Source organism: Aptenodytes patagonicus, chromosome W (assembly GCF_965638725.1).
Source record: "Aptenodytes patagonicus chromosome W, bAptPat1.pri.cur, whole genome shotgun sequence".
Classification (NCBI taxonomy): domain Eukaryota; kingdom Metazoa; phylum Chordata; class Aves; order Sphenisciformes; family Spheniscidae; genus Aptenodytes; species Aptenodytes patagonicus.
Genome location: NC_134981.1, coordinates 10,992,709 through 11,016,467, shown reverse-complemented (window position 1 = coordinate 11,016,467; position 23,759 = coordinate 10,992,709). Strand labels below are relative to the sequence as shown.

The 23,759-nt window shown below is 38.2% G+C and overlaps 1 protein-coding gene across 5 annotated transcripts; it reads right to left on the bottom strand.

Moving 5' to 3' along the window:
- Positions 1 to 3,727: 3,727 nt before the first annotated feature.
- On the bottom strand, positions 3,728 to 23,133 carry LOC143171990 (heterogeneous nuclear ribonucleoprotein K-like). 5 transcript variants are annotated; one of them, XM_076361193.1, is made up of 16 exons: positions 23,053 to 23,133; positions 20,214 to 20,292; positions 20,027 to 20,105; positions 19,031 to 19,141; positions 17,588 to 17,644; positions 16,081 to 16,124; positions 15,084 to 15,156; positions 14,377 to 14,490; positions 13,150 to 13,278; positions 12,324 to 12,631; positions 11,928 to 11,982; positions 8,086 to 8,136; positions 6,182 to 6,203; positions 6,025 to 6,107; positions 5,403 to 5,572; positions 3,728 to 4,613 (listed from the first exon to the last, which is right to left on the bottom strand). In XM_076361193.1, exons 3-16 carry the CDS (start codon positions 20,072 to 20,074, stop codon positions 4,580 to 4,582), a joined length of 1,299 nt encoding a protein of 432 aa, XP_076217308.1. In that variant the 5' UTR covers positions 20,075 to 20,105; positions 20,214 to 20,292; positions 23,053 to 23,133; the 3' UTR covers positions 3,728 to 4,579. The 5 variants fall into 5 exon arrangements, with proteins under 5 accessions (XP_076217308.1, XP_076217310.1, XP_076217307.1 ...); XM_076361195.1 differs by lacking the exon at positions 23,053 to 23,133 and adding an exon at positions 22,756 to 22,826 and having other exon boundaries at positions 19,031 to 19,128; positions 20,026 to 20,105; XM_076361192.1 differs by lacking the exon at positions 23,053 to 23,133 and adding an exon at positions 22,756 to 22,826.
- Positions 23,134 to 23,759: the final 626 nt, after the last annotated feature.

The window sequence follows — 23,759 nt, the reverse complement described above, 5'->3', positions numbered from 1 at the left end:
ATATTTACAGAACATCATCTCCTTTGAAGGGATACAAGCATAACCCTGACAATTAATTACAAGAGTGATGAAGACAGAGACAGCATATGAAAAAAATGGCTTTCCTCTGGAAAAAAAGCATCTTGTCATAAGAAATACATTCCTAGCTAGTTCAGGACTTACTTATAAATACTAACAAAACCGGATTTCAAGAACTTAAGACAAGCAAGATTCTTTTATTGTTAGTAAACTGTGTGATTTTGTTTTCAGAGAGAAATTAAATCCCCATTTACCCCATTTTAACAAACAAAAAAAAGAGTATACTTTGGTCCAAAAGTATTATTTAAAAAACCCTCCTTCCCTATTTTTACTACTAATACCAATTTACATAATTAAAACCAACACTTTCAAAGTCTGATTTTCTTTTCATTATCTAGACCATCTCTGTTGATTTGAAGCAAAATGTTAAAATAACGGTAATTTTTCTTTTTATTTCACTTTTGTATACATTAATGTCCACATAAACATTGTTGTTCACCTACCATTTTCTGGATTAAAAAACCCCAACAATTCACAAATTTTAGATCAATTCTGAACTATCCTTTCAGAAGAATTTTCATAGACAACAGCTATCCTTTAAAGACACAATCAGTAAGGAGTAAGTTCTTATCATAAAAAAACCCTCAGAACTAACTAACCTCAAATATTGCTTCATCTCTGTAAGAAGGAAATTTTTCCACTACTAAATATAGTAGTTTCTAAGCACTTTTCTTACTCATTTTAACACAGGTGAGGAAAGAGCCTCCAAACCTCTCCAATAGAACTGTTCCATTTTAATTCAGCACACAATCTCTCTCTTCAAGCAAAGGCATAGGGACTTCTGTGTCAGAGCAAAATACATGTCTAACTTGGTTAAGTGTCATGGTGGCATAATACAATGTTCTGGTAATAGGTATTCCTTCAGAAAAGTAAAAATAAGATGTTTAGGCTATCATACCATATCTAAAGATCTAATGGAGTGACCTACTACAGATGAGAGCATTCATGCTACAACTAAGATTTAAAAGTCTATTAACTCTTAAGAACAACCAAGTATTAAGTGATGATCACACTCAAATCTTTGCTTAAAACTAAATTTGTGTTTGTACATAGTGTTCCCTTCTATAGATAACAATTTCCAACATATAAAAAGTAAGAAAGGTACCATGATTGCATGTAACTTTTTCTCATCTGCTTAGTCCTCATATTTCAGCATGGTGTTTACATAGCATATAGCAGGCAAATATAGACATTAGTATAGACCTATGCTTTACCTTAGCTCCTAATCATTGTGCATTTACAAAAAGTATCTTCATGCAAACTTCCTCTTAGTTTACACACAAATATAGAGGAATTTAATGAAAACTTCCATCTAAAGCTACAAACAGATTTTTTTCTTATGAAATAACAACAGTGAGTACTAGAATACTGTTTTCAGAAGCATGTTTTTTCAGATTTAGTGGAGCTACTTTAGTACTACTAGATCAACCCAGAGGATTCGTGGTTTAAGCGTGGTTTTCTCATTTATCATGAAAATATGAAATTTATTTTAAGAATATATGTGAAATAATAGAAACCATGAACAGGTGACTACAGACATTTCTGAAAGTCTTTTTAATAGAAAGAAATAACCAAATTAGAGTCACAAATAAGACGTCCACAAAGACATCTAGCTGCTGTCTGCTATGAACTTGGCAGACTCCGGGGAGGTGGGGGTGCGGAACGCGAACGGCACCATGCTCGGCCTCGTATCTGAGGGTAGAAAACATTTTCAAGAAGGCATTTTCATTAGAAGACATTTTCAAGGCTGCCTTTTCCTTCATGTCTCCTCACCACCCCGCGGGGACACTGACGGGAAGCAGCCCCACAGCACGCCTCCCCCGCCGGCCGGCTCCAGCACAGCTCTTCGCTTCCGCAGCTGTGCCTTCAATCAGAGGCAGCAACAAGCGGTACGACCGAAACTACTCCTCCCTTACCGGCACAGGAAAGCAGCTACCAAGGACGTGACAACCCCTCACACAACCCACAACCACCAGCCCCTCAACGACGCCACACCGCCCCGCCCTTCTAGCGCGGTACATGGGAAACCGCATCGCCCGCCGCTCACCGGGCAGGCGCACGGGGGGGCGGCTGGGGGTGGGGTAGGCTGTCGTGCTAGCAGTGCCTGCCTGCGAGCTCCACGAACCAGCTCACAGCTTTATAGTAATATCATTCCCTTAAAATAAACTGTAGATTGCTTATGCAATATAATGTAACATTGGTTTTGACTTAATGAGGTCGTACAAACCTACTTAAAACACACGCATTTGCCTTTTCTGGCTGTGCAATGGTTGGAAACTCATGCACCAAGCAGTCAAAAAAATGATTTCTAGACATTTTAATTTCAGACATAATGTACAGAAACATGCACCTAACAGCGAATGCTGCTACAGAACCCATGCCTTAAAGGCTACATTTCAAATCTAGAATAAATGGTATTTAAATAAATCTGTATTACTAAACTATTTTTGAAGTACAAGTGTAAGGACTATTGTGCTATCAGTATTCCCCTACATCTCTCCCCTAGCAGAAAACCCCAGCACAGTACTCCTCAGGAGACAGGCAGCTTTTCAGCACTAGGTCAGTAGGGGAAAGAGGGGTGGGGACAGAGGCAAAGACACAAGACCCAAATCCATCCAATTACAGCAGGAATCCCTTAGGCTCATCTCAAATCATACGTGGTTGGTTTTAAGGAAACCCTAAAGAAAACTCTACTAAAGCTAGAGCAGTGCTCAACTTCTTTGTAAAACTAGGTTAGCTTCTTAAAAGATGCAGATCATTAAAAAGAAAAAACAAAACACATTAGTATACTGACACTTGTGCAGCTTTCCTCCCCCTAAAATATTTTAAAAACACAACCCAGCAAACCACCTGCACATACACAATGTAGAAGTGTATAGAAAAAAAAAATCCTGCAACTCATGTTTTTCTCTTAATTTGCATTTTGTCTGACACCTTTTTCTAGGTTGCTGATTTCTCCATATAACTTATGTTCAGCCTTTCCCAAGGAAGTGCCAATTCTACATGTATGTTTATTCACTGGGAAAACTGCCATACTCATTGCCCTAGACAAAAGCAGGTTTTAGGTGTTTTCTCAGGATTGATTATAGCTCTCCTAAGGAGGTCACCTCTTACCTCCTTGCCCTTTCCCATTACATTGTAAGTGCAGCTCCTTATTATGACAGGAATTACCCCATATGGTTCAAAAAGATGAGAAAAGTAAGATGGTTCTAGACACCCCCCCCAAAGTGAAAGAATCCACTTAATCTGGATCAGATTTACAAAGTTCTTTTACATTTTTAAAACTGTTTTTATTTAGGAAGTGAAATTAAAACTTGTAAACTATAAATACAAATGCCAAGGTATTACATGAAATATCCAGAGGTACTTTATCCTTTTTTTAATTTCTCACAAATATTTCCTATGGAATTCAACAAACAACAGGGAAACCAAACAAGTTTAAAGTTCTGTATACAATGAAAATCAAGTTAGATACTGCCAATTTGTCAATTCATAAAAGTTTCTACCTGACACAAATGAAAGCTCTGAAAACTACAATTCATTCATTAATGATACACCAACTGCTATTTTTAAACACATTGTTATTTGCATTAAGCAAGCTGTCTAGAACCAGGTGTATTTAACCCACTGTTAACTCAGTGGCATCACAAACTTTTAAAATATTTTATTTATATACTGTCACCAACATATATATGTACTGCAAAGAGGGCCAAAAACTTGCAAAAAAAGGTCAAATTTCACACAATGTTTGCATTAATTTTTTTTTTACTTTTTTCCCCAAACAGCAAAGCTGAGCCACTGTTTTCACACTGTTTCTTTAATTTGCCAAAAACACGTAACTCCATCTATATCAAAGAAGCAGAAGAGCAAGCTTAACAGCAACTTTCATTTATGCATTTTCTTGTGGGGGGAAAAAAGGGTGTATCCATTTTAGATATTACCTTATGTATATAAAAAAAATGACCACCAATAATAGGTTCACTAAATTTATTTAAAAATCATAAAATATATCTTAAAAAAGAGCATTACATTCTGCACACTGCTCTCAAAGGATGCCAGGGACATGTGGACAATCAGTCTTCTCCCCCCTTAAAAAAAAAAAAAAAAAAAAGAAAAAAATTACAGTGTACATAAAAGCAGGGTGTTCACAACAGTTACAGAAAAACCATTACAATTTACCACCAATAATGAACAAAAATAAAATCCGCTCTCTGCTGCTGTTTCAAAATTTCAGCGTTAGTCTTGTGCGGCCTTTCCCTCCCCCAAATATTTGTAATTAACTAAAACATTAGTGATGGTGAACAGTAGATTCCACTACACCTCAAATGCAGAACACCTATGAAGCAGAGGAATGTTGGCTTTTTAAACAGAAGCAGATATTTAAAAAAAAAAAAAAAAAAAAAAAAAAAAAAGGTGCAGGACTCCTTCAGTTCTTCACTAGTCTTAGAAAAACTTTCCAGAATACTGCTTCACACTATAAAAAAGAAAAAATAATCTTGCATTAGAATCCTTCAACATCTGCATACTGCTTCACACTATAAAAGAAAAAGAAAAAAGCATGTATTAGAATGATTGACCATACATCTTGCATCAATACTCATAATGGCATTCTTAAATATTAAACTACAAATTCCCAGTACATTTAAAAGTAAATAATTTAAAAAGATTAATGGCTAATAATTATAGGCATATAATTATTTTAAGCACATTTAAATATTAGTAATCTAAAGCCAAACGTTCAAGTTAAACATTAACAAATGTTATGATAGCCAACATGTTATTAAAGCAAAACTAAGCAAACTAAGTCTGAAACTGTTAATATTTGGCAGAAGAGAAAGTAATGCAAGCAAGGTGTGAAATGCTGCATAACACCACCAACTGATTTCAACTTGTCCTGTAGAGGCATGGTCTGTGCCATATGGCAGACTGTGATTTGTTGTCAGTTAAGTTATCTAAAAACAACAAAATCACTAGTCTTCCACACAGAACTAGACCAACATCCACTGAAATCTTCTATATTTTCTACAGGTTCTATGTAATTTATTACAAGTAGGTTTTTTTGCAGCAATTTTCACCAGAGAAATGAGAGGACTGCTTGGTTAAGGTGTCTTCCATCAAGATTAGTTTTGAGGGAATCTTCATTTTAATTAGAACAGAGAAAAAAAGATAATCAAGGCAGAACTACCACTGGAGAAGTTAGGTTCAATAGTTACTTAAATCCCACCTTCTAAAAACTATATTACAGAGAGGAAGAGCTTTAGAATGTAGTAGTAGGAAAGTCAGTTTAAATTTGACAGTAAGGAGAACATTAAGCTTCAACTTGCCTGTTCTGCAGTAAATACTGAGCATTTTGTATCTGGTCCTGTGTTCCCGTAATAGTTATTATTCGATCTTCTGAGCCTTCTAGTGGTTCATCAATTTTGATTGAAGCTCCTGACTCATGACGTATTTGTTTGATTCTCTGGCCTCCCTTTCCAATAATAGATCCTGCCAACTAGGGGAGAAAATAAAGCATTAATTTCTTGATATAGCTTTCTCTGCAAAAACACAGTACTGTTCAAGTAGCTACCATCAATTTAGTTTTAAGAGTTGCAATGGAAGCTTACTCTTACAGCCTCAAAACATCCTCTGTAACATTTATTATATAAACACAGGTGGGATAAAAGTTGAAAGAACCAGATGCTTGTTTGTAAAAACAAGTTATGTAGACCATCTCTATTATTGAATATTAACAATTAAAAAAATAGTTCGGTGCATCTCTAAAGTGAAGACAAAACAAACATCCTTAAGAATAAACTTTTGGTGATTTAGAAACACTTGCTTTATATTAAAAGTACTTGTCAAGCATCCTAAATACTTTTGATTTACTTACACAGTCTGAGAAAAGGCTGTGACTTTCTATTTATTTATTTAAACACAAGTGGAAAGCAAGTCAGCTTCACTTACATCTTTGGGAATCGTTACTTGTGTTGTGATGATGGGTCCACCAAGATCTCCATATGAACCACGGCCCCCTGTGTAAGAATAGTCTGATTTAAACGTATGCATCAAGCCTCTTACTGACTAAATGAAGTGCATGTCAAAGTTCTCTATAAAAACTTACCATATCCAGATCCACCCTCAAACTATAAGAAAAAGAGAAAGAAAACCCTTAAATAGCAAATAGCCATGATTCATTAACATATTTTCATCTCAAGTATCATACTGTTAACTTTGAGCCTATTTTATGCAAAAATCCTAACCCACAACCTTAATCTAAGTGTCATTAAAGGCAAACTGGGGAAAAGGGCAGACTAGGAACAAAGGGGGGGGGGAATATCTCATGAGAACCTCTTAGCTTACTCTGTTAAAACCTCTAAGAATAAGTCATCAAGATCCAGCCATATCAGTTTACCAAGCAACCTTATCAATTCAGCCGGTAAACAGCTCTTGATGCTGATCTACTCCTGACCCTTGGACTAAATGAACATTCAAATCAAAAGATCAGAGTTCAGCCTTATTACTACTACCTATACAGCTCAGGAGAAATTAGAGTCTCAGTTTGGTACAAGATGTTTACCTGGTAACTGTCAACCCTCCTACTCCATCTATATCTTGAGGAAAAAAACAAGTCAACTCTAATAACTTTATAATTGGTCTCTCCATTCAGACTATGCTACAATCCTTTGTATCTTAGAAGGGACAATCATGACACTAATTACTGCTGTTCTGCTAAAACTACCATATACCAAATCCAAATCACTGCAATGTAGCACTCCTGACTGCTTTTATTTCAGAATCTGTAGACTGGTATTTGATATCAAGTGCTTAATTTGATCTAATGCCTTCTAAATGCACAAACACCCATTTTAATATCTTCCTGTAGAAGCAGAGAATAGATGTGCACACTTCTCTAGCATTCAATTTATATCACTGAACTACAGAAATACAGGAATTTGTGTGAATTACTTGTTTGCAGAAGTTGTAATGCAGCAACTTTTTCCAAAAAACTATTTACCTGCTAGCTTTTTGGAGCCACATCAAAATGGAAGCTATTCAGAAAAAAACTGTTCAGCTAATCACCTGTTTCTAAGCAACCTGTGTTGTGTAATCACATTGCTTAGCAATACAGATCATAATACAACATAACAGAGCTTGTAGTGGATTGCAAAATACAAAAGAATGAAGGACGCTGCTTAGAACTTAATTCAGAGGCTGATCAGAGCTGCATATTCCACACATACTCTTCCACCTATTTCTGCTGATATTTTGCACAGGGAATCCCTTTTTCGGGCTGACTTGTTTTAATGAACAATCCTTTTCTTGACCCTTTCTACTGCTTCTCTTCCCCAGACTACAAGACAGCAAATGAATTTGACAGCAGATGAGTAATTATAACTGCAGTGTTTATGTAAGCTAGGAACTAACATTTAATATTTGGCAGCACTTTGCCATCTTCTAGACAGCGTAAACACTTGCCGACACCCTTTGAACTTTCCTTCCTAAACCCTCTAAGAGTAATAAGTTTGATAAACACAAATCAAATGGAATACTTTCAAATATATGGATAGGTAATGCATAATAGTTTATCCACAACTATAAGTAAAGAATTATTTTTAACATTCCTTGTTTGAAACAGGAGAAAACACAACATGATGAAGTTAACATAAAACATATTCCTAAATAGATGCACCTACAGGGTGTTGAAAAGCAAGAGTTACAGTGAATGTTACAACTTAGAACACTAAGAGGGTACAAAAGAGGCAATACAACAGAAAGCTTCTCTTTTGGCTGTGCTGCTGCACACTTCCATTGTGGAACATTAACTGCCTGTATAGGATTCACTGTTCAGGACAAACTGCCAATAACCTGAGTTAGAAGGACAGCTTTAAGGATTTTTCAATAGGTGCAAGCTGCCACTGACCACATTCAATCTCAAGAAATTCCAGTTATCACTTAACCAATTCAAATGATTTTCTCAAAAAATCAACTATTAAACCAGTCAAATAAAAGCATGAGCACACTCACCAACTCTGGTGGCTGCATGTCATCACAGGCATCCACATGACACTGCATCATCTTCCAGGCACAACATAATAGGAGGAAAAGAGGAAATGAATCCAAATTAACTCCATGTCATGGAGGCTTATAGGTAACTTGGCAAGCAAATGCATACATAACAATATAGAAACATTTTTCTGCACTACTTAAACTACTACAAAGACTCAAAAATACATGATATAGACCAGTTACAAGATTCACTCCCTTTTACTTTCACTGCAAGGGAACTGTAACTGGTCACACTTCTTTCTTCCTTGTTTCTGTGGTGTAAACAGATTTTCCTCTTACAAAGAACATCAGACAGCAAAGCTTGAACAGTTTGTTTAAACACCTTTGAGTACTAAAACTGTACTATATACTAAAAGATGTTACTCTCAGATACCAAAACCTTCTATTTCTCTCATGCATTAAAAAAAAAAAACAAACAGAAAAGGCATTTAATAAAACATGTAACTGTCATTGATATATCTACGTCAACAGCAGGTCAAGCAGGAAGGACATGGCTTCTCATATTTTATTAATTCATTTCCCTATATCTCATATAGCCAATAGCTAAACTAACAATCTACTACTGCCTAATTATATTGGAAATCCAATTACTTTTGTTTTTTTAAAACATGTGATACATAGCATCTTTCCTTCAGAATTCTGCAACAAACATTGGGGAAAAAAAAAAAATCAAACAACTATAAAAATATAATTTGTAGAATCCACTTAAAATTACTATTAAGGCAAAGGCCTTTGCTGAGTTAAAACGTGCAACACAACATGAATAGCACATTAAAATATAAATGCTCATTTAAAAACAGTTCCTAAAATACTAGGTGCAGGATAACTTAAGATACATAACAGAATTTTCTTCTCTACAGACTCATTTGTGCTAGCTACTACTGGTAACCAATGGAAGTGAAATCGAAACCAAATGAAATACTGACTGGATAAGACAAAGCGCATCGTATTAATAAGAATTTATTGACTTTTACATCTAATGAAAGAATATGCATGCAATCCTAACTGATGGCAAATTCCTTACTGTAACTTTCCCTTATTTTTAAGGGATTGGCCCAGAAGAGTGTTAATTTTGTTAATTTCTTTTAGTATTTATATAAATAAGATGTGTCAAACATCTTTCCTTCACTGATTTTTTTACATGCTCCTTAATGTCGAATCTCTTAAACATGAAGTACTTCTAATATTTTTTTTAGTGTATGTACCTTTATTGAAGTGCTTATACAGACATGTATATACACACATACATATATATATGTTAAGAAATATCAAGAAGTAGGAATCATTTGAATGAGCAAAACCAGATAAGACATCTGAACATACACTCTACTTTTAAACAGACATCCTGATTTAGTTCTCAATTAACTCCAATTTAAAAATACTTTGAAAGCATTAGGAATTGACCATTCGAAAAAAAGGAGGGGGGATTAAATGGCTTTATATGCACTTCTCCACCTTATTTTTTTTCTCCTGGTATGTTTTTGTGCATTTGTATATCTAAAGCACCCAAGGGGATGGGGGTGTTAAAAAAATAGTGGAAACGCATTCATGTTTTCTCAGCTATCAAAATTGCCATTATGGTCCATAGGCATTTAATTTGGAGTAGTTACAGCCTAAAATATATACCTCTGCAAAAAGAGAAACAATGCACATATGTCTTTCAGTAAAATGCCTCAGAATAGAGGGGTTTTTTTTTATATATATATATATATATATATGAAAATCCAAATTATTTTTTTCCTCCCATCTTAGAATTTACAAGGCTGTCAGTATTGTCGCATCTCAGAAAATTCAAGTTTTACCATCCAGTCTCGGTTCACCATCTTACAAGTCTTGAACTACCGAATTTTTCCGCCGTTAGCAGAGAAGAGAACTGGCAGAAAATGAGGATTTCTGTAGATTCAACATCTCCAAGATGTTGGTCTGAAAAGAGACTCTATTCTTGCCTTTTAATGTATTTATGTAAAATGGCATTCCTGCTCTCTGAAAGTAGCCTTTCCCGTGCATTACTTCACAAACCACAACGATGTTGGTTTACTCTAGTTTAAATGTTTTGCTAGAGAATGGTTTCTATATGAAATGCATAGTAGCTCAAGAAGACCTTATATTTCTGGCATGACACTTCCAGCTTCAGCCTTGCAATCCATGGAAAGACTTCTCATCTGCTTATACAGCTAAGGATACTGGGATTATGGCTAGCTAAAACTAGAAATTAAATACAATCTGTGTCAGAAAGCAGTCCTCATTATAGGCAGGCTATGAAACTCGGGCATAAAGCAGCCAAAGCCATGAGCAGCTCCACTGTGAAGAAGAAATAAAATTGCTTTTCAGAACATGGAAAATGAGCAGAAATGACTCCCACTTATTTGTAGAAACTCATGTCAAGAAATCCAAGGTCAACCTGATCAAAGTCAGACTAAATAGAGTTCAAATAGATTTTTCTATTCTAAATGGAATGGAACAGAACTAGAACACACTATTGCCCAAGCTGAAGATTGCGCTCAACCAGATACCCAAGGAAGGGCAGGCTGCTCTGTTTATATGCCCTGACACTGGTTTTACCAGATGCAAATATGAAAACAAAAACTGAGCTTCGAAAACATAAGAATACGAATAAGGGATCTTAGAGGTATAGTTCATGATTCTTCTAGTTTCTTAAAATCCAGAGTAGCATAGACAACTTGGTGGTTTTGGTGTTGGGTTTTTTGGGGGGTGGGGTTTTTTGGTTCGGTTTTGGTAATTTTAAGTGCAAGTCTTTCCTTTCAATATTTCTACTAGTCTTCTGGTGCCCCAATTTTGACAGTCTTGTAATATGTCCTTCCAGTATGTATTACTGGAAGTAATTGCCTCTTCCTCCCAGAAGGAGGCAATGTGTAAATCTCATTTACATAGCCCATTTCATAGCTCCTCTCCACTTCTTTCTCTTCCATTCATTTAAAAGAAAAATAAAAAAAAACCTCATCTAACCTGTCATCTTAAGGAGTGTGCCAAACAGAACCAGAGGAGGAAAAAAAAAAAGATTGTTACCACAGAGATTTACCTCCCAGATGCCTATGATTTCTCTTCCCAGGAAAGAGGATACAACAGTAAATGACTACCAGGAAGTCACATTTCAGAGTACAACATGGAAGAGTATCTTTAAGTCTTTTTTAATTCTCCCCACCCCCCAACATGGTTGAATGTACCTCATTTCATTTAAAATTCAACTTATCAGTGGCCCTGGCTCCAAAACATTTGGAATTACAGTAGATTATTTTTTTTCCCCCAGAAATAGAAATCAGCATAAAGACAAGAATTGATTTGAAAAAGCAATCATCTGCCAGACCAATTAGAGCTCTTTGTAGATATTATTCATGTTCTCTTAAATTCTGCTAACATCTGTTGGAAAACATTGTTCTGACATGCTTTCTTGATCTGAAAAGCCTCCCAATTCCTATTTCTGTCATCCTGATTAAAAAGAAAAAGTCTAAAAGATAGTCTGTGTAATAAAATCTGCAGGGACTGTGCTCTACCAACTTTCTATTCCACTGTTGATGGCAGGTAGGGAAAACAACCAACCAACCAAAAAACTCCACAAACCAAAACCACACAGCAGATCACATCCCAAATACCCTTTACACCCCAAACAGTTGTCTTCTTGGGGGGACCATTTGTATGGCCAAAACGTTTTGGTGATATCAAAGTTTATCAGAAGCACACATGCCCCACACTTAAATGTATGTATTCAAGAACAGTTTCCTCAGATATTCAAAGTGCTAACTGTATTTACTAAACAAAACGATATGAATTTTAACTCCTACCATTCCATCATAACGGTCTCCAGGTCTACCCCTTCGATCATAAGACATAAGATCTCTAAAATGAGAAAAAGCAGCAGCACGTGACTCATTATAAACTAGTTTATATATTCTAATTCAGATTTTCATGATTTGCACACAACTATGAATTTCTGAATGCTTTAGCCAAGTTCTGAATGACATAAAATAAAGTTACAGAACTACTGACTATAGTCCTGATAGACTACTACATTGCAGAAATAATTAAATTCAAATACTTTTTGAAATTCTCTGGTGCAATGCACACTCAATCCTGCATAATCACTACCAATATGGAGCGTGAAACAAGTCCTGGAAACACGAGCACAATTCAGCAAATTTTACTCGAGTTTTGTACAATGCATTTATGTAACAGCTTACCCGCCACGAGGAGGTGGTGGTGGAGGAAGAGGAAGATTACGAGCTCTGCTGCCACCTCTGCCACCACGACCTGGTGGAGGTGGTGGAGGTCCTCTGCGAGGGCTCATATCATCATAATCTCTTCTTGATGGAGGCATAGGTCGTCCACCACGACCAGGAGGCATTCGATCAAAGCCTCCTCTTCCACGCATTGGAAAGCCTACTGGACGTCCCCTTCTATCATCAAACATCATTGTGAAGCCACCATAGTCATATGTTTCATCATAGAAATTGGGATCATAAGGCTGGGCCCGTCCTTTAATTGGAGACTAAGACACACACAAAAAAACAAAAACACCACCACCCCTCCCCCCTGGTTAGCACTGACTGTTACAATTATTATATTTAATTAAATTACTATATTAAATGTATAAATATGAATTTATACATTCTGAAGACGTTCTTGATTTCACAATGCTGATAAGAAAGGGATGGTGATATGCTTCCTGAGAACTTAACTATGATAGAGAAACTGCTGTTACTGATGGGCGGCATGTACATTTGTCTCACTTCCTCCCCAATTTAAAATTTCTTATTTTACTGATACGTAAAGCATGACTAACAGTCCATTGGTACCAAAAATTGCTTCCCTCTCCCATAAGGTACACCCCAATTCTAGAAAACGGGAATAATTTCAAAGGGTGCTAACAGTCCAACTCTTATTTTGTTACTGAAGAAGTAAGAGGCACTGAATTCAAAATAGAAATGGAAAGATATAATTTTCCATCCAAATCATCCCGACTTTCATGAATACCAATGAAAGAATAATAAGTTTAAGACACATTACCTCAGAGATAAGATCCAAGATAATCTTGATACATTCCACAACTCTATCAGGTTTTCCACCAATAAGCACCACTCTATCAGTGGAATGAGGACAACACTCTTGGAAGAGCTTAATGGTGGTCTGAGTGTTCTATTGAAGAGAAGAAAAAAAACCCCCAAAATCTTCAAATAGAAGTATTTTAAACAATTTTATAAACTTATTGAAAACAAAATGGGTAAGACACACACTAAAACATTTTTAAAGAAACAATCAAACCAGACCATTAAACTTCCAGTCATTTTAAGTGAATGCTTGCTTCCGAGTTCTTACAACAAATTTAATCTTAGGATATTATATTTTTAAGACCTGCAATGACATCAGTTTGTATGAAATGCTAGTGAAGAGGAAAAAAGTTCAATTTTAAAAATCTTTCAATTATGGCTCATCTACATAGTCATTTAATCAAATATTAGCAAAAGGACCACATATCCATTATAAGCTTACAGGTTATATAAACCTTCATATGTCATAAAAATATGCTTTGGATGCAAGACAGCAATGTTGCCAGGATTATGTCTAGTCATCTTGCCTTCCTCAGTCCACACAAATAGTAGCTTACGCCTAAAGTGACCTGGAATTGCCTTTGACACAGTGCCAGGAAAGGATAGAAAACAACACTCTAGATTCAGAGACCACTAGCTTTTTAGAATAAAACCTCATTCCTTCACAAGGAATGGTCCTTCACAAAGGAAACAGTGGTCTTCAAGGAAGCAGAACTTAAAAAAACGAAACCAAACCCCAACCCACCCAAAAAACCACCCCATACTACCTTTTTATAGCAATATTCAAACATCTATTAAATTATCGTTAGAGATGGAAAATGGTTTAGCGTTTTCTGTCCAACACCACCAATATAGTCTATTCAGCAGTTCATTCCAGAAGGAGTGATGAATGGCATTTTAATTTTAAAAAGTATCCTTTATTTATAAAGATTACTCTACTGCTAATATGCTTAAAAGCTTTATAAGAAGTCCTAGGCTCTATCACCAACAGCCACTTTATTTCTGACTTTTTGCAAGAAAGTTGTAATAAGTAACTCAGATTGATCTCAGAACACAGAAATCACGTATGAAATATGTTCTGAAGGAATTATTGCACAGATGATGCTTACACTCACTGTTTATGAACACAAAAAAATAATTTGTTTATAGAATAAAAGCAGAATCTGAAAAGAATAGGAAACAGTACCTCTCTGAGTTCTTTGATTTTAGCACCCTTGACACCAATAATTCCTCCTGCTAGACTTTGGTGAATTAGAAGTCTTAATTCACAGTCAAAGTCGCTACCTTTGTAGTGTTGATACTGTAAGTAAGATGCATACAAGGAAAGAATAAAATATTAGTCAGGAGAAAAAAAATAATTGAAAAATCAAAATACTAATTTTGTTTTTTTTTGTTAAGGTTTTTCTCCAAGCACCATGATATGACTTAATTTGCTGCTGAACTGTAATGCTGTATTTGCTACAATAGAATCACATCTATAAGTACTTTGCCTCAACATGAGGTGATGTCAAATTAGTTTTCCTTATTTCTTTTATTATTGTATAAAATTTTAAGATATCAAACAGCGCAACACACTTGCTTACAAAGCCAAGGCAGGATGGAAATTACAATACAGCTACTTCAAACCGGGGACTAAACAAGTCAGGAGACAGGTGTTTTGAAGGGGAGGAGGCTGTTCCAAATATTAATTTTCTAGGAAAAGATTGTCTCTGTCCTCTACCAAAAAAAAATTCCAACACGTAGTTTGAGAGTTATAGGCCTCCTTTCAAAAAAGGCTGGGGTTTATTTTCTAATTTAACATATTAAAAATAGCACACAATCATCTAGAATTATCTTGTTTTTAAAAAACCTAAATTTATACCTCTGAAGAAGAAACAAACCTAGGAGACATACCTCTTCTAAAGTAGGGATAATCTTCTTCAAGATTTCTCCAATTGTCTCTGTATCTGCACTTATACTCAAGATGCTGTTAGAGGCCATAGTGTCAGAAAATATGGAGAAGGTGGAAAAGTAGTAGAAGTAAGTTTAGTATTCATAATCATACACAAAATTCTAACAAGATTGACTACACAGAAGAACTTACAATTAATATTCCCCATTTAAAGCAAACCTGTTCACTGTATTTACAACACATGCGTCTTTGTTTATGCCCAATATATATGCATGATGAATTTAAGACTAGATAGGTCTTGCAGAGAGAGCAAGAGAGTGCGCAAGCAAGAGCTTTTGGAAGGGCTCAGATTAAGCAGGCAAAAAATCGACGCAGAACTGAAAGTAGAAGTGAATATTCATGTTCCCCGCCACCACTAATTTAGTATACCCTCGCCATTACATTGGTAAAACTGGCACACCTTCTTGTAGAAAAATTGGGGATATGCAAGTAGTCAACATTATATCTGCAGTAAGGTTGAGAGACCAGTTAGAAATTAGATTACTAAAGGAATAAAGGGAAAAAATCCAAACCAACCAAACAAAAAACCCCCAAAAAACCCACAAACAAACAAAAATGTAACACAAATGAGAAGTGAAGGAAAGTGAACTAGAGTTAGTATTTCATCAGAAATAATTATGAACAGACAACGTTGGGGGGAGCAAGGCGGGCTACAAAGACAGAGCAAGAGACTCTTGAAACAATTTCATTTATAATGCAGTGAATATGCAACACTTGAAGCTGCGCTCCTTCCATTGAAATAAAATTAGTGGATTGTTTGGGTGGCCAACTCACGTAAAAGTTCGGTGACAAAAAGACTTAATGGGGAAAATAAGACAGAAAACTTTAAAAAACAATACACGGTCTAAGGGGATACTATTTAATTATATAAAAGGCAGGTAATAAAATACATTTCTCTCTTTCTAATCAGGCAGTGAGGCATAAACTGTTGGGACATACCGCTCGGGGCCACTGCTGTCTGGGACTGAAACACTTGCATTGTACTGCATTGGTCATTGGCGTTCGTGGATGTTGGCATTGGGCATGGGTATTCAATCAGAAGTTGTCAAGTATGGTACCCGTTTGGCAACGAGCACATTTTTGGGCATAGCCAACCAGGGTTTTCACATGGGCGTTCAGGGGCGGATGGGCCAACGTCATGGTGGGCAACGCAGGGGCAAGTCGATCCAGTACATGGGTAACGGAGATATATGGCCAAAAAAACAAGGAGAGGGAAAAGGGGGAAAAGCAGTAAATTTTAATTTAATACAAACTATACTCATTACTCTCAGTTAATGAAACAAGCTTAAGTTGTTCTGAAGACTAACACAATAATGGATTGCTACATCGACTGTGACTTAACAGTATGGATCTTAATGAGTTACTTTATCTGACTAAACTACTTTTTTACTTTTAACATAATGATGTTTCAGTAGCAGGCTGGCTCATGAATGTAGACACAAAAAACTGTTGAGATCCATATTACTGAAACCTTGGGCAAGTTGGGAAAGTAAGTATTCCAGACCAATTAAATTATCTGGACTTAGGTGATGTATTTACTTCAAACAAACAAACAAAAACACTAGCTGCCAAAGTTAGCAAGTGTATGTATGATTCCTGACCATTTCAGCTTAATCCTCAATTCTAGTTGCTGTAGTTTGTGAACTTAGATGGAACTGATTCTGTAATGATATATTAGCAAATATTGTGTTGAACACAGTCTTGCTTGAAAAAATTGCTGAAATTGTAGCTGATGCTAAGTACAGGAGGGTAAACAAATAGAATTTAAGAAGCATTGCCAAGATTTATAAATACATAACATTTACACTGAACATATGTCTAATCACAAGAGTCAACCCACTATAAAATATGAATAGGTAAATAAGTCATGACCATTTAAAAATGCTTCCAAGTAACAGAATAAAATGTTTCTTTACTGTTCTATACTGTATTTAAATCATGCAAGCTTTACATGAATGTTTTTGTGCTTTATGTCCAAGCTGTTAAAGAACAGATGGACCATTATGTTTTGGTTTTTTTTTTTTTAAAGAAAGTTAAAGAATTCCTCTATCACTGGGTTAAGCCAGCCACCTGCAATAGTTTTCAATAGTACTATAATTGATTCACACATATGGGAAATGGTACAGTTAAGGGTTTTAAGCTTTACCAATATTTCTAATTAAAGATGTTAACTCATTTGAAGTGTGTAATTTAAAGGAACCCTGTTTGAAAGCAAAGAGGTTTAATATAAACCTCTCCTCCCACATAACTCAAGCTGGGTTTTAATTACAACACAAACTGAAAAACTAAAGTTCTCTCCTCTAACAATCATTATAAATGGCTTATAATTAGATTATTGTTGTCTAGATTTGAATTTCTCAATTTCTAGAAATGTATGCAATCCAGTTTTCATTGTAGTGCTCTGAAAGAATTGGTGTTAAATTAATTCAAACTCATATATACTCACATCCGTACGAAGTGCCTTAATATTTTTGCCACCTTTTCCAATCACTGCTCCAGCATTCTGGAAAATAGTTTTCAGAAGTTATGTTATGCTAATACAGCACAGACTACATTTTTGAACTGAAAACTAAGAACAAAGTATCTATTTCCGCATTACCTTGTGGGATGCATTTAGGGGTGAGGCTTGTTTTACTTTTGAAAGGTTCAAATTAAATCAAAACATAAACTGACATGGTTTTACCATGGAAAAAAAAAAAAAAGGTCAAAACAGCTCTTACCACTGAACTTTGGAAAGAGATAAAAATACTCAATAATATTTCAATTTCAAATTTAAGTTTCTAGGCAATTTTGTCTGTGTTAAAACCATCTCATAGTTAGAGTATGACTGAAAAAATACCTTATGAGATTCCATGCATGTTATGTAGGGTCAAGGATTTTCCTATTTGACTTTTTTTTTTTTAAATATGTTTGCAGATTTCACTTTCACACTCCGAACATTTGATAATTTCAAATGCTGCTTTTGGTTTAAACTTATGTAACTCAACTGACCACTCAGGTAGGTACAGTCTGAAGAATGTAAAGCCAATGTAAACAATCGCTAATCTCTAGTTGCTAAAATCAACAGGAATAAACTCAGATATTCAAGAGGGGCAACTGTAAAACTACATTTTTACCAGGCTATTTCAAGAACTACATGCAAAATTATTGCTTTTATTATGCAGTTCATACATGATGCTAACAGTACCACAAACATTTTGCAGCACTCCATGTAACTTGACTATTCATCAGAAATGCCACGCAGAGTTAAGGTAACATTTCCCTGCCCCGACACAAAAGACTGAGTTACTTCAGACAGTTCCAGTGTAACAACTGGAAGCATTAAAGGAGATTCATAAATAGCAATTTTACTGTGACAATTTATACTAGTCAATGAAGCGATTGCAATCCCTGAAACATTACTCCCATCCATATTTCCTCCTGTTGATACATACAGATTTACTAAATCTGGGAAAATTACTAAAATCCTGAGGAAGTCCTCATCTTGCCTCTCATATTTAATTTACAACCATAAGCTGATAATTCTCTGAACTGTTTGTTTTCTAAAGACTAATACACAGTCATTCCCCTGGAAACAATTACGTTCCACTCAAACATAAGAAAAGTGACTTATAATTTCTATTGCTTTATTTTTTCAATGAGTACCTTTTTTTTTTTTAAATCAGAAAAGTCCCAGAGATCATTAAAGACTCATCCTTGAAAAAGTTTATTGAATACCATTGCAATACACTTCTACTGTCATTCATGCACACTTAACAAATATTCCTAATAAGTTATTTTACATTAAATAAAGCACACGTTCTTTTTAAACATACACTACAACATACACTTTGTCATCGCTGTCTTAAGCAATGGTATAACCAGGAACAGTGATACTGAAAAAGCATACTTTGCTTTGAAGCAAGATGCGTAATTCAACCATCTCATCTGTATTCCGAGATCTTTTGAAGGCCTGTTCTTCTTCCATATCTTCTGCAGGACGTTTGCCTGTAGACAGGTCCATAGGGGGGAAAACACAAACATATATTTAACTTTCTAAGTCACGATAAAATTGTACATCAAGCTTATGCACTGTGTTCCTAATGAAGCATTCCTTCCTATTAGCCCAATGCTAACTTCTGACATCTACCCTGAGTATCTATAGCACAGAAACAGGTTTTTACTTCATCAGCCTACATATCAATTAATTATTGAAGACTCATTCCAAATCTATGAACTACAGTTGAAATGAGAATTTTGCAAACTTAGTGAAAAATTTACAATATGTTGTTTAAAGCAGTGCTGCATCACCTACCTAGTATTTCTTTTACAATTGGGAAAACCTTAAAGCCCAAAAGATCAAAAGTAGTTTGTCCAATACTGAAATACTGGTGGAACAATAGGAAAGCAGTATTTCAAACAGCTTTGAAAAACTGGCATGAATCAACTCAATGCTAATGCCCTAACTCTTCTTCACTAATTATGTCCAAAAAGTTTTTTGTTTAGCTAATATTTAGAAATATTTCACATATATATACATTCCTTCAAAGTAACAATTACGATAAATAAAATACAGTAATAGATATGCCTGACAGTATTTTTACATGATCACACTGTCCAGACAAGTACCGAGTGTTTAGCTATCAAATATTTTCAAATCCTTAGTTATAACTTTTAGTTACTTATGCCATGTCTAAAATACTCCCAAAGAAAAGTTATGTATTCATGATACCAAAACCACGTAAAACCATATGGGACACTTAAAAATTAAAAGATTAAATGCAAAAATGTTGCCAATACAAACATTTGATACAGTTAAAGCATTCCAAAATAGTTAGAAACACTGAGACTTAAAAAGGTTCTTTCCCTCCCAAATAAAATAAAATAGCCCTTTAAAAAATTTACCATTTGTCTCTGTGTTGGTAAAGCTCTCCTCCTGTTGTTCAGTCTCCATTACCTTTTATTCTTAGGTATGCAGATAAAACCTGTTGCAGAATAAAAAAAAAGCTAGTATATCGGGGGGGGGGGGAGAGCAAACTGTACATCGTACTAAAGGGAAAAACCAAAAAGAGATGCCCGCTTTTAGAACTTACCAGTTTTATATACGCTTGCAGAGCAAAACTCAAGTGTTCTGGGCAGGATCAAAACCCAACAGCTTACTGCTTCAGAAGCCTATGAAAACAGCACAGATCAGGCTCTGTTCACTTACAGGTCTGATTCTCGCTACAACTAAAAACGGGGGTTTGACCCGAGTTTTTGCTGCAAAGCTTTTCTTTATAAATAAGAAAACATAACAAGGCCAAACACATCACACTAAGAGGAGAAATAATAATCAAGTCTGTAAACTTACAGATAAACAATTACAGTCTGAATGATTCTGGACTTGCTCAGTTTTAAAGCGTTCGCTAGTTTTAAGCAATCACATTTACTGATAATAATTTTCAGATATTCAAAGTGAACAATTATCCGGTTCCTATTTTTAGCACGTTATATAATACATATCTTGAATTTCCTTTTTAAGAGACACTATGTATCAATCTGCTTATTGTTTATTTCTAAACAATTTAGACTAAAAAGTTATAAAATTAATGCTGGTGATTATAATAAGTTCTCTATCAACTTACTATCAGGCATTCTATCATGCCTTCCATTCAATATAACAGATGAAGAAATTACACGTAAGCCACACTAGAAAAATTCTGTTAAAAATACCACACTGTAGTTACGTGTAACCTCTGCATACATGCACGAAGAACCTCAAAAGCAGCTGAACTTTTTTGACTTTGTGAAACAGGTACCTCTTTCAAGATCTATTTTTGTTAAGTCCACGTGAGAATACTTGTAAAACCCATTAGAAGTCCAGGCAGAACAATTTTGCACCTTATTCTCTTAAAAAATTCATTTGTACAGATAACAGCCAAACAAAGAATGCCATTTTTCCCCCCTTGGATTTTATTGCTCAACTTCCATAGCCTGAACAAACGGTTGACACTTACGTATCCACGAAGAAAAAGTGAGGTACGTTTGACTTTTAAAAACATCCTTTCAATCATCTGTTCATTTGTAACAGTTACCCTGTTTGTGCAGGCTAACAGCAAGCACTGCCGGTAGACACGCACTCTTCTACAGCCGCTGCCGAGAGACCGCCTTCCCAGCACATGCTAGTATTTCCAGACCCCTAATTTGAGCTAATGGAAAAGCACTTCTTAAAGAATAGCCAAGTCTCAAACAAACGTTGCCGGAGCGCGGGGGGGGGGGGGGGGGGGGGGGGGGGGCGGGGGAAGGCGGGAAGAGAAATTTCACCAGGTTCAAACGGCTAGCCCTTCCAGACCCTCTTCTATTCACGACCCTCCCAAAATTTTTAGAGCTGCGGGGGGACGAAGTGTAATATAGTGTTCAGGACAAGGTACTCTCAATTAGTTACTGTGCTCTGTTGTGTAAATCGAGTTTGCGGGATCGACTAACGCAATGTTTTTAAAAACATCGAAAGGATAAAGCGGCCACAGACATGAGTAGAGGGCTGGGAGATGCTGACGCGTCTCTACCCCACTCCCTCCAGGACAAACGGCCCTTCCCGCCCGGACGCCTCCCCTTCCGCAGCCCATGCGCAAGCCGCACCACGGTCTGCTCGGGCACAGTCAGCCCGCCTGCCCGCCGCCGCAGAGCGCTCGGAAGCCCAGCTCACTCCCTGGGCGGGGGGAGAAGATGGAAGGAGGAGGCGGCATTACATAACCCCCGCAGACCGAAACCCACCTCCGCGGTGGCGGGGACCAGCAGAAATGGCGGCCGCTGTAATGGCGCCTACCCACTGCTAGGCGGACCCGGGAGCCGAAAAACCACCACCACGCGGTCACAAGATTTCCCCCACTCTGCCCAGGGAGACACAAAGGAGGCACTCGGCGGCCCTCACTCGAGCTCAAACGGGGCCGACAGAGCGCAACAGCCCCACCACGAGAACTCCGCCATCGCCCCTAAAGAAAGCGGGCCCTGCTGCAGAGCGCTCCCCAATCGGTTTGGCACGGCCGCTTCCGCACAGGCCGCAGCCGAGAGCGCCCTCTCTCCTCTTCCTCTCTGCCCGCCATAATTCCCAAAAACTCGCCCCATGCAGTTACCCAGGGTAGGCACAGGAAGGCGGCGGCGGCCGCTCCTCCAGCCTTAGCGCGCACCCGCTAGTGCAGCCGGCCTCCACCACATCGCCACTCCGGGAGCCGCACCGATTGGGCCGCCGTGCCCGCACTAAGGTCGCCGAGGCGCGGCGGCTGCCGGCAGAGACACAGATCACCCTTCTCGCCTTTCCCTCAGGACAGATGGGCCCCCTTGGGCCCGCAGGTTGTGCCAAGCCACTCCACGTTAGCTAAGGAGGAGTCACTCCCGGCCCCCTCCTCCGTGCAGCAGTCCCCGGACCTACCTAATTCCACCGCCCCGCCAGCGGGGAAGAACGCTGCCCCTGCAGAAGCCCACGAAAATCCTGGGGCCCGGCGGCGACTCAGGCCTTCCGCGTTACTGTGTCACACAGCAGTGTCGAGAGGGGCGCGATCAACAGCTCCACTTCCCTCAGCCCGGCTTAGCCCCCCCCAGCACGCGCGCAACACCCCCCCTTCACCTTCATCAGCTACACGCGCGAGCCGCGCTTACCTGCACCCACCACGTACGAGAGAGAAAGGTGAGCAGCTACCAACACACACACCCGCCAGGCGACTGGCCTAGCCGCCTCCTCTCCTCCCCCCCGTGGGGGCCCACTGCGGCCCCGTTGGGTAAGGCAGCTGCCCGTCAGGGCAGGGATGGCCTCTAGTTCGCCCCGCCCTCCGTGTGGACCACGGCGAGACAGGCCTGGGTGTTATGAGGAGAGGAGCGCGATCCACCCTGTACCGCCGTGGTGTGCCTATGTTGTTTGTTTGTTTGTTTGTTTGTTTGTTTGTTTGTTTTACTTGCCTGACAGGAGCCACGAGAAGAGCGGCAACAACAGTGGAGATAATGGAAGGCGGTAAAGGAGAGCGAGAGCGACCTCAGGTTTTTTTAGGAAAAAATGGCGTCTGCGAAAACTCCGCCTTGTGCTTGTCCCCTAGCACCGGAGGGGGCGGGGCAGGGTTCTTGCGATGCTTAAAGGCGCGCGTGGCTCCACGCCTCCTGTTGGCTGTTGGGTTGCGCGGGGTTTTTGGGGGCTGTGTACAGAGGGCAGGTGTATTCTCTTCCTTCCTCACCCGCAACTCGGGTGATGGGAGGTGGGCTGCCCTGCTAGTTCTACCCGCTCGTTCGGCACTGGCACCGCCCCTGCCCCGGATAAGTGTGGGGTGGCTCGGTGGCTGAGGGTAGGGTGCGGGGGAAGGGGCTTGGGTTCGGGCTCAGTCAGCCTGTTTGAGGAGTAGGGAGGTATGTGTCCCGTCCACGATATGACTCTCTGGTGGGACGGGCCATCTCACTTCAGTGTCCGTCGCTGGCCACTGCAGCTCGTCGGTGCCCGCAGGGATGCGGGGTGGCAGCTGGCCTCACCGCCCCTGGGGGTCTTGGCACAGGGTAGCAGTACCAAGTGGGTGACAGGCTGCCTAAGGACTGCGTGGCCGAGATGAGAAACTTATCGAAAATGGTGTGACATGCTGGTCCTTACCTTACGAGAGGCCCACGAGATTAGACCCGTTGAT

Coding starts and splice junctions, on each gene's coding strand:
- LOC143171990 (XM_076361193.1), bottom strand. CDS start 20,074: ATGGAGACTGAACAACAGGAGGAGAGCTTTACCAACACAGAGACAAAT. Junction 16,125..17,587: donor TTAAGGCACTTCGTACGGAT/GTGAGTATATAT, acceptor TGACCAATGCAG/TACAATGCAAGTGTTTCAGT. Junction 12,632..13,149: donor TCTTGGATCTTATCTCTGAG/GTAATGTGTCTT, acceptor TGTGTGTCTTAG/TCTCCAATTAAAGGACGGGC.